Source organism: Temnothorax nylanderi, unplaced genomic scaffold (genome assembly GCF_030848795.1).
Source record: "Temnothorax nylanderi isolate EJ_2023f unplaced genomic scaffold, tnyl_v1.0 TNYL_tig0103_pilon, whole genome shotgun sequence".
NCBI lineage: Eukaryota > Metazoa > Arthropoda > Insecta > Hymenoptera > Formicidae > Temnothorax > Temnothorax nylanderi.
In genome coordinates, this window is record NW_027249165.1 from 137,493 (window position 1) to 149,601 (window position 12,109).

At 35.2% G+C, this 12,109-nt stretch overlaps 1 protein-coding gene across 1 annotated transcript in view; it reads left to right on the forward strand.

Annotated features, from left to right (window-relative positions):
• The window catches only part of Mcu (mitochondrial calcium uniporter), a 60,656-nt gene that overhangs the window by 10,048 nt on the left and 38,499 nt on the right, over positions 1–12,109 (forward strand). Inside the window, exon 2 of the mRNA XM_071711969.1 lies at positions 11,418–11,598. Coding sequence (XP_071568070.1) covers positions 11,418–11,598 — 181 coding nt within the window. The remainder of the gene's footprint in view (positions 1–11,417; positions 11,599–12,109) is intronic.

Here is a 12,109-nt window from a genome sequence, read left to right on the forward strand (position 1 = left end):
TCGATGAAAATATTAAAGTTATCTTCAATATGTACTTATCGTCGAGAGCCAAAAATATAATTATATTTAATCTGATTAAATGCGATTAGCGCTTGATATAGATACATCAAGTGAAAAGTGACACTTGATTTACTACATTTTCAAACTCTTATTTTAGATAAATGTTTTAATCAATCTTATTTATTCGATTTTTTGTTTTCCACGCACCTAATTATTTCAACATTGTTACTTTCCACCAGATCGAATTGTACAACAAGGATAAGAGCGGATTTAACTAAGTACCGCCAGACGAGGTCAGAAAAGCCTTTCTCCATTTTGTCAATAAATATTGAAAGTTACGTCGCGGAGAGAGGTGCACTCTGGCATTTGCAACGCAAAAATGAATTTCCAAAAAGGTTCCCGATATTCGAACACGAAATAGCCGGTTAAAATAGTTGTTCGCTACGCTTAGTTTAATGAAATTCAGATTTTACCGTTTATTGTTATTGTGGGCAATTTCTTATTCGCTTAATTGTAGTTAGGTTTACTTATACTTGATTCGATTAGACGGTAAAGTTTCTCAAACAATATTTGAAGCTACGTTGTATTAGACGTAGATCATTAATCTTCTTATACAACTATTTTCCCGTTTCGTGAACTCAATTATTTAGTTAGTGCAAAGGAAAGGAGGGAATAATGTTATAAATTTCATCATAAATTCTACTGTCAATGCGACTTTGTCGATTTCCGGCGCTTATGGAGTTTATGCCACCACGACGTTCAAATATAGCACAGTCCTAGTTTAGTCTAGTATAATCCTGGTTTATCAGTTCTGCAAAATAGCTATAAATTATTAATCAAACTTATCAGGCTACCGGCTGTTGAGATAAAACTGTCATGTGCAGCCACTGTGAGAACACTATTGTTACAGTCAGCTGTGAGTCTAACAATGCTGCTTATTGATTATTATCAAAGTCGCTAATAGCCATTGAGAATTAATAGGAAATGGTAGGTGCGCGCGCTCTGCTAAGTGAAAAGTGCTCAGCTATTGTGGCACTTAGCTATTGTGTAGAAGTTGGTGGTCCCACCGTTTACAGATTGGTGTGACTGTTACGGAGTTATCCAAGGGGCTCCGGACTGCGGAGGCTGCGGCAGGCGGGCGCCATGAGCATCGATCTGCTCCACTGCACTCTCTCTGCGTCCCAGCCGACTCTGCGGCAGGGACGATCCTTATCCTGGTGCTCTTGTTAAGCGAACACATACGACGTTTTCTCGCGCACCATAAGAAATTAGCCCCCCCCCCTTATTTTTAAAATGGTGTTTTCGTCATTTTAAATGACGGAACTCTTCCTAAAATCGATAGAGAACTCTAGAACTCTTTCTAGAATTTTAAAAAAAAGTGGGACCAACTTTCACAGACACCCATAAAAAAAACAACGAGCAATGCCGAAATGCTAGCTCGTTAGCTATGTAAAATGTAAATAGCTCGTTTACATATAGCTCGATTAACACGCAGTTGAGCACATGAATGTTTTGCTGAGAACTTTCATTTGTCACGATCGATCGATATATCACTGATTTTACACGGATGAAATCCGTTTACAACGGAGAATTGCGCGAAATATCTCGCTGGAAATTCTGAGACGGAACAAAACACGGGCAAAGCAGCCATAGTAATTTCCGAGATTGACGCGCGCTGCGAGATTCATTCCCCGTTGCGTAATTGAAATTTTAAGTCTCCTGTAGTCGGAGGTTATGCATAGTGTAGTGCAAGACCTCGGATTTGTCCGCGACGTCGGCTTTATATCCAAGGGAATGTGCAACGTGCCGTGCAATAATTAAATTAATATTCGACTGTTCGACAAACGAATTACTTGTTCGACAATAGTAGTTAAAGCAATTACCAGAATTTTGCTAAAGTTAATTCGATTGTTACAGAATAACTCTTGCTTCAAAGCAACTATGTAAGCAGCAAAACCATTTATATAGTTTTATCTGTTTTGCTTTCTGTAACAAGTTTACCTTAATTGCGTAGCGATTGGTAGCGTCAGAAACTGTTTGTTTCGTGTGTATACAATAAGTCAATGTAACAAGAATGACAAGGGAATTAAGCATGTACGAAAGCTTTGCGGTTAAAATTGCCTCTTTAAAAAGATATTTCTCGAATATGGTTGTAATCGAATAAAGGAAATTATTACGATATTGCTACCGTTGTTTAGCACGTAATAATCGTTATAACGCATGCAATGCGGCCGTTCTTTCGGAATAAACAGAGCGAATTTCGCGTATGTTAATTCATTCGCCATTAACCTATGTCATATATACTCACCGAGTACTGTACGAGGCAGTTCTAACTTATGCAGTTAACTTGGTCCAAGTGTAGAAAGTAATGTTCTCCCGAATGTTTCGTAAATAATATATATATTAGGGAGAGAACATATTGCTTTCTACACTTGGACGAAGTTACGTTTTCCATATATATATATTGCTGCGGAAAACTCATTATCTTCATAGACGTATTTACATTTGATCAAAGATTATAAAATAAATATCAATAGTTATATATATATATATATATATATATATATATGTATATACAAGAGTTAGCCATGGACCACATAGAAAAACTTACTGAGCAGTAAGCAAATTGGCCAATAGCTTAAGTTTTCGAGAATTCTTGACTGTGATTAATTTGCTTACTACTTGAGTCTTACTGCTTAAGTTTTTCTATGTGCCATATGGTCTTTAATAACCATCAAATGCACAGACGAGCAATATTATCTTTTCCAATTTACTTTAACGGCGATCATAAATTCGCTAAAGAATAAGACAAGGGGTCAATTTTACACTCTTATTCAGTAATAATTCTATATGTATTTATAATCAAATAAATTTCATTTTTATTATTTATAATTATAATTATTAAGAAGTATTTAATGATGAATTATAAATTTAAATTAAATTATTTATAGAAGTTATTTAGAAGTTGTAGTAAGTAACATTAAATATTAAAATGTGAGATTACATTTATCTGCCAAGAAGTTTATAAACCGGAGGGAGAATTCACATTGTAACGCCACTTGAGATTTAACATCCAGAAAACGTGACGAGAATACCATTTACATTTTTGCGCGTTATCCAACGTTATAACATTTCTGATCAGTTTATTGATCGAATTTATGATTACCTATTTCAATGAGAGTTACCATTTTCACGAGCACATTATCATAGTTTTATTGACGTAATAAAAATTTGCCCAAGTTGATATTCTCGCGCAATAAATTGGATAATAGTCGAAACGTCAAAAGTAAAAGTTGCACTTACACTTTTAGTAAAAACTATATCTCGACATATATGAAATATCGTGATAAAGATATTTTCTTTGAATGTTTGATGAGCATCTCGCTCAATAGTTTGCATTGATTGATGAGCATCTAGCTTAATAATATTTTGTATTGAGAAGATAAACAGCTCTACTTGTGATTAATAATAAATGGAAGACAAACGACAGTTACAATGGAATGAAGCTGATAATTCTGCAATATTGAAAGCAATTATTCGTCGGAACCTAACAATATCAGTGGGATTCTGGGGTGACCTAATTTGTAGTCGACCGCAAATGACAATTACAAACAAAGACTGGAAATTCGCGTTTCTCTCGCGAGTCTCATTGACGTATATCTCATTGACATATCGGATATACGATCAATTTTCCGATGAGAGATTCAAATTCTTCGACAGACACTTGCAAAGTGTCTACCCGAACAACATTAGGAAGCTGTGAACGAAGATAATAATCGAGTTGTGCGCAGCGCATGGAGCACCTCGGTCTCTCAGTCTTAATGGAGATTCCAAATTTCCTACGAACTTGTATGTGAATTTAGACAGCTAAACTATTATATTAATAAGTCATTTTTCATTGACTTGATACATTTTAAATTTATTATGTGTATACACAAAAATCACACTTATCTATCGTAATAAAATTACAGTAAGCAGTTTCAATTGGAATGTACAAATACTAAAATACTGTCACTCTGCCATCAAAATTTGAACAACATCGATTTACATTAGGAATAAAATATTTGAATTGAATAATCGCTGATTGCTGCGAACCTTGTTTTTCATCTATAGCCAAGTTAGAGATGTAAATTTGTGTGCAAACAGTTTCGCACTTGCATTTATAAGTCTTTCCATAATATTTTTTTCTCTTTGTAACCGGTTTTAATAAAAGAAGCTTTAACTTGACAGTGCGTGCATACTTGCCGACATCAAATGTGTGGAGAATATTCATAAATGAGAAGTAACAGAGATACAAGGGACAAGCAAATGGATATGGAAATAAACTGACACATCACTTCGCATCTGAGCGAACCGTTGCTCATTATTCACCATGTATGCTCGCTGCAAACCGCAGGAGGATCGTAAATTTAAACCTCGTGTATCGCGGATTAAGAGCTTTCGCGATGAAATAAATCCTCTTCCGATTACTAACGCTTCATTATATTATTTTCCGCGTTAATGTGGGTTAATACCCACATTAATTTCATAAATAGCTAAATTATTTTCACGATTAATCGTGGCTCATATCTCGGTGTAGTGTCACGAAACAATTCTTTGAAACTTTTAAAACGTTCTTGTATACGAATAAATTTATTTATGGGAAAGGCATTTTAGCCCCGACAATCTTATTGTTCTGCAAGAAATTTCACGAGCATTAAAGACCTTGGGTCTTAAAGTTTTATACTTTAGAAACAGAAATCAAGTGTCGGTTCTCTAATAGCAATCTTTGTTGTATTGCGCGAGTACTCTTAACTCTAGGCCACGTTACATCTCTCATAACTTTCAAGTTGTTCTCTAGAAAATTGCAAAACGGGGTGTGTAATCTGCTCATCTCGTCGCTGCGACTTGATGCATTGCATTAAGTGCATTCTTTCAAAGATCATGACAAATAACCGTAGCAGAGAAACGAGAGAACGTGTTTTTTTTTTTTTTAATTAAAATAACAGATATTGTTCATCCTGAATTTGCGCGAGTATATTTTTACCTATCGATTTTAAATTAGTTATTTTTGAACGAGCGCAACACGTTTTTCGAATATCTACTACGTATCGGTTATCGCTAATCGGGTAAAAAGTTACGCATTGCAGTCTTATATATCTTTTCCATGATATTTGACAAATGGCTTTTATGACATAATATATTTTCAATTAACATCAGAATAAAATTTAAATTTTATTCGAGTTCGCAAATTTAATATGTATACGATACGGAGTAGCTTCATGAAAAAAACATTGTAATCGAAATATATAGCTGGATAGGTCCAGCAGTTATTGCATCGTACAGCTATTTAAACACATCATAAAAAAGAAATTAGATTTGACGATCAGGGACGAGATATAAGAACGTTTTTTTCGATATACGCTTACGATAATAACGTTGTATTGTGGTATAACCATGCGGGCAACGATTCTATCTAACACTATTTAATGCCATTCGATAAAACTGTTAATGGCTAGGGTGGTTTAACGACGTCAATTTCAGCCCAGCAACGAACGGCTTTGTCGATATCCCTTTAAGACTCAAGAGCAACGTACGGCGAAAGCTACCTTGTCATCAGATTTCCCTCTCGCTCTCCATCGTTTTTTCATCGGAAAACGTTTCCAAATTACGCAAACTCTGATAGCTTCGTCTAGCTATCCGGACTAAATTGCGTTGGAACATCGATACGAGTGGAAAGATGAAAAATGCATAACTTTATCGCATCGACACGTGCGCCTGGCGGGGCGGGGCCGGGCAGGACGGGTCTTTTTCGTTTCACGAAATCGTAGCGTTCGAGCGTAACAGAATTACACCGTGTGTATTTTTTTGCCGCTCGACGCGAATACGCTTTGTGGCGCAAATCAAGAGGTAGAATTTAATTGGCACGATATAGGCATCGCGTGCGCGTGATGCTATGATGTGTGCGACGTGTGCTCTCGCAGAGCACATCGACAAGCGGAAAGGTCGCAAGTTGGACGGATTAATACGGAGGGGCTCCGGCTTGTAGCCGTGCACTTGGCTTTACCATTACCGCATCACGCCATCGATCCCCTGCCCAGCGTCCAGTTCCGCTCGACATACGGCGTAGAAAATGTTTTCAGCCTGTGTAATGGTGGTCGGGGTCGGGGGGCAATGTTGATCGAAAGGGCGTATCGACTCAACGCGCATAGGGACACAACGAAATTATATCACGCTTACCCTCGCTCATGCAAGCGGAAGATATTTGCACGTTAAGTACTACAAAATATTGTCAGACTTTAGTGATTTTTTATTTTATCATATTGCGATTGTTTAGTAAATTACTATAAATATAATAAGTTAGGTACACGGAAAAAAAATGATGTTGTATCAACAGCATCATTTTTTGTATCAACAGCATCAGTGTTATTGAGATAAAATTTATTGATGCAACATCAATATTAATGAACAAAAACATCAGATAATTGTCTTAATAATTTAAATATTTGGTCCAATAATATCCAATTGAATTAACTACATATGCTTGTGGCAGCGTGGCCCGTGACGTCGACGTTTAATTGAAGTAACTTCATTTTTTTTCCGTGTATAAGTTTATATTTTCTTCATTTTGTCGTAAAATAGTTTATTGTATGTTGAAGAAGAAAAGAGCGATAGCGTATTTTGTAATTGATTTTTCTACAGTTACCGCGTGTCGCAGAAAAGCATTTTCCTGAGATTTTCTGCTTTACTATTATATTCGTATACCTCTCTACTTTTTCTAGAACACGCAATTTGCGTCATGTATACGGATAGAGGACAAACGCATTACTTATCTTTGTAAATATATTGTATCATTTTCTTTATTTTTTTTTACAAAAGTTGCAACATGCTACTACTTCTTTCGTCAAGAGCAGTTGGAAAATATGTTTTACGTCCTTTAACGTCGCAGAGTGAAAAACGGTGACCCGGTTTGAAACGAAGTTATAATGACATACGAGAGCCGATGGAAGATTAAGTAGAGGATGTAATCGTGTAGTCTCGATTTGCTAATTAGAAGCTGCGAAATGATGCGCGTTTCGTTCCAACTTTGCCATAGTAGTGTAATTTTGTTATTTAGTTAGCAGTGCGTATATATAATATGCCTCTGATGAAAACTTGAAAGTTCGCACAAATTAATATCCTTGTATAAATAGATCCTTGATCCATGACTATTAACAATGTATGCGACGAAGGAAAGTTGCTGCGGTGAATATGTATGACTCGTGCTGATATTGAATTCCGACGTGATTTCCGGCGTATATATATTTCTCTCAGAATTGAACGTTCTGGTAGGAGAACCGCGCGGTAACCGCACATGTGAAATTCAGCGTTTGCAGGTTTGCAGGTAGCCAATTAAAGAGTTACCGCCAAGTTGATCGAGCACTGAGCTTTCCTTGAATATGATAATTGCGTATCTCATTGTGTCTACCATAAAATGGATAGATATCTTTGGATCCAGAAAACAATTCAAAACGAAAATAATTCGCGATATATTAATATATACAATCTGTTTAGAATTTTATTTTTAAAATTATTTTAAAATTATTTTTTTATTGTTATTTTACTTATATATACTTTGTTTTAATCAAATATTCAAAAAATAAAATTACCTAATTTCACAGAAAAAAGGGAATATTCTTGATTTGAAGATATCTTTAGTTTCAACGTTGGAAAAGTTAGAAATCTTGAAATGAGATTATATTGCGTTAAACGAAGAAAATTTTCTTGAATGAAGTCATTATATAATAATGTAATAAATGTTGAAATAAAATGTTGAAGTTCTTATAAGAAGATTATAATAATCTTGCGTATATACGAAACAATCTACATCTTATAAGAATTTCAACTTTTTATTCCAACATTTTTTTTCTTGGTTGAACTATATAACGAGTTCATTCAAGCAAGTTTTCTTCGTTTAACGCAATATAATCTCATTTCGAGATTATATATTCTTGCGTATATATGAGTATAAACAGTGTTGATTTGACACTTCTTTTTTTCTGTGTTCTTATTTAAAAAGTATGGTATTTATCTTATATTTAAAACATGTATATTGTTTAATGTTAGTATTCTGTAAAAAGGCCATTGCGTTTTTTATTAAATTATCAATAAAATCTTATTATCAATATAGCTTAAATTTTATTATAATTTTTAGAATGTTTGAGATTTCTATTCTGGCTGATGAACCCAAGGATAAATTAGTATAGACACACGGTACGCGCATGTTGAGTGCTCGTAAACCAAAGGCACTATAATTAGAAGCGCCACTTAAATTAGGATTATACATTGTCACCTGTGTCAAGTGATATTTCATGAAAATTATGGACACACACAACTTAAATTTTTAGAAATTGGATAGTCACTACACGGTCCTTTAAAATTGATGGAAAGTGGACACGCGCGTAACGTTATTCCTGGGAAAATTCAGACTTTATTTCTGCTAAAACGGATTAAATGTCTCCATGAATCAAGAAATGCGATATTCTGAGAGAATGCGGATAAACAATCAATTTTCTATTTCTATTAACAATAAGCTCTTATTTATCCTCAATTACGGTAAATCCTGTTTTTATACAAAATTTCTAAAACCTATTGTTACAATAGCAGTCTCTCTATCGCTCTCGGAACTATCGGAAAAAATACTTTAGCACTTGTTAGATAATCAATGATAGCATGTCTCTCGGTGTGATTTACACTAACTTTAATAGTGGGTTCGCTAGAGCGTGTGTATCGATCGAATTTTTAATTCACGCTATGGACATTTGCACGTATTCTATTTCAAGACGTTCTGTTTATAAATTTATATCATTCGAGTGTACATAAGTAATGTCTGCAATTGAGATGTACAATGGACGCTGCACAGTGATAAATATTGTCGATATAGAACCATGTGCCAGACGCATCTGCATTTCACAGACAATCGCGCGCGGCTTGCTGGGAATTTCAAAGTCAATCTTCTTGCAAGGTACAAATATAATTCCCGCGGATGCCGCAGTGGAATCGATGGTAACGCTTCGCTTTGAAACCGGGATAAACGCATCGGAAGTAAGAGGAGACACAAGAAGAAACTAGGGCAACGGAGCAGAGACATCGAACGAGAAATGGATATAAAAGGGTTAAGCGTTTTCGAAGATATATCGTCTATATGGGCATAATCTTCAGAACTTTTGCGTCCACTCTTCAGACGTTTCCTTGGTCACTTTTAAGAAGGAATTTACCTGTCTTTAATTCAACGCACGTATGGTTGTACATCTGCAGTTCGCTCACGATTACGTGTGAAACAGAAGCGATATTGTTTGGCGAAATGTGTCCGAAGAAAATTGCTTATATGTTTAGCTATATAACTTTTATTTATACGTCCATATTAACTATATATGCGTACTACTGGTGTATCAATTCGTCATTAAAGAAATTGGAAATTACAGACCAATAATGTGCGTGGAAAAGAATGCTAGCTTCCGAAATAATATCCTTCTTCGATTTAAGACTGATTGAAAAGCAATTTGATTTTTAAAAGTTTGATCTTTTTATGAGGAATAATCAAATACTAAAAATAAGTAATTGAAAAACAGCAGGGATTGATTAATTTAATTAATAATTATAGGATTATAAAATGTGAATATAAACTAACTGGGCTTTTCTTTATTTGTACTGATTTATTATAATATATAAGTTTTCAAGATTTAATTATTTGAAACTTTTCTTGTTACTTTATGAGAAATACATTATTATTAGGTATTAATGTTCCAAGATAGCTGTGTTTCAAGCTGTGTGTCCGACAAATTTGCGGCGCGCAGTCTATCAAGTTGGAATATATGTATATGTACAGTATGTACATTACAATTCGTTACTTCTTTACTTAAATATAGAATATATGAATACCAACACCTTGTTACGGCTCAACGCTCCATTTTTCTTCGTTTGATTTCTAACCATGTGAGCCATTATTATTATTATCTATTATATCTTTTCTTACTGTGAATCTTCACGGAATTAATGATAAACTTCAAAGACAGTTTTTTGCTCCGCGTTTTTTTAAAACACGCTTTGATTTGCGTTCTGAAATGTATTTTTATTAGTTGTATTATAGTAGTTCTCCTTTTCTCTCTCTCTCTCTCTCTCTCTCTCTCTCTCTCTCTCTCTCTCTCTCTCTCTCTCTCTCTCTCTCTCTCTCTCTCTCTCTCTCTCTCTCTCTCTCTCTCTCTCTCTCTCTCTCTCTCTCTCTCTCTCTCTCTGTCTCTCTCTGTCTCTGTCTCTCTCTGTCTCTCTCTGTCTCTCTCTCTGTCTCTCTCTCTGTCTCTCTCTCTGTCTCTCTCTCTGTCTCTCTGTCTCTCTGTCTCTCTGTCTCTCTGTCTCTCTGTCTCTCTGTCTCGGTCTCTATCTCTACTCTCTATCTCTGCCTGTCTCAATTGATTCTTTCTACATCCGCCTTTATCTAAAAATAACGATTCTCCTTGGAGAATCAATGCAGCGCCATTGAAATAGTGACGTGCTCCCCTGAGAGTTTAAATCTACTTCGTTTCATCCGATTTTGTTTAATCCGCTAACGGCTAACGGAAATATTATATGCGCTGCTTATGATCATATAATTAAATTAAAAATTTTCAATTTGTGCCGATAAAAAGATAATATTTACGTTACGCGAGTTTTTGCCATTACAGTACGGTATGAAACCGTAATCTCTGCCGTACCGTGATTACATTTTCACGTCGGTTGCATCAACCGTGCTGGTATTTTACACAGATTTCCATCATATCCAATATTGTGTTTTCATGATGCACTGAAGTGTACATTATGCATGCTTTTCAAACAGAGATTTCTTGACTAACATGTTTTCGAGTACCCATGTGTGAAAAGTATAACAATACATAGCCATAACAACACGTAAGCCGAACCACCAAGTATTTTTCAGAAAATTTTTCCAGAAAATACGTTAACAAAAATTTACAAAAATAGCATTTTTAATATATTATGAATTTTATGTACACACAAGCTGCAATAATGCAGGTTCTTAGTCCTGTATTAATGCCGCGCTGTGGCATTAAAAGTAAAATAATCTAATCTTGCTAATATATGCATTTATTCTACTAAAAGTTAATATTTTAAGCGGATTAAAACAAACTACGGACCTTGTTAATGAAGCGTTTTGTATTTATCTGTGAATTATTATATAGTTTATCGGATAATCGATGAACAATAGATGAGCCATGAAGAGACTATGAACCGGTGAACTTCGATGATTGCACGCTTAATTGAAAATTCGCGTTCAATCTGACACATGTTTAACGACTTCGTTGAACTCTGATAATACGCCAATCAAATTTCCGGACTCGTATAACTGTTTACAATCGTGAAAATATCATATAAGCAACGACGGAAATTGCTGTTGCGCGTTTCAGGAAACATGGTGCAGACGATGGTGGCACATCTCTCAGAGGAGCGTTTCCCTCTCGGCCAGTCCCTACTCGCCAAAGTTAAATCCGCTTCTGATGAAGCAACTGAAAGAGCCTAAAGCCACGGAAAAAGAAGTGAAGAAAACTGCAAGAGTTACGTCGGCGGAAAAGGAGACCGAGAGCGTTGGTGAGTTACTTATCCTGTTTATTAAAACCAATCAAGCAAACGTATTGCATTGCATACAATGGAACGTAATAACGATTGTAATATTTATTTCTCTCGACTTTATCGTACCGTAACTTGGAAGCATCAAAGCTTGTAGGGTCTCTATCCCAATATCTATACAAACGCGATTAATCTGAAAGATGTATCCTTTGAAAAATTTTTAAAAGAAACTACTTCACTTGCTTTTGTTGTTCGGTATATCTACTGTAATTTCTTAATTTTCCACATTAAATAGAGCTTTGTAATTTGTTACGCGGCATGCAATTTTAATATGCTTACAAGAGTATGCATGCAAAAATATTCACGCTCTTAGTATCATTAACACATTTTCAGGCGCGCTGGTGCATTAATTGTGTAGGTATATACGCGATACGCGAGATATGCAAATAATTCTTATCGTATTATATATACAACTAAAACATTAAATCATCGCGTCTCCCATTCTCGAACGAAAGGTTAAAGGGAAACAAGA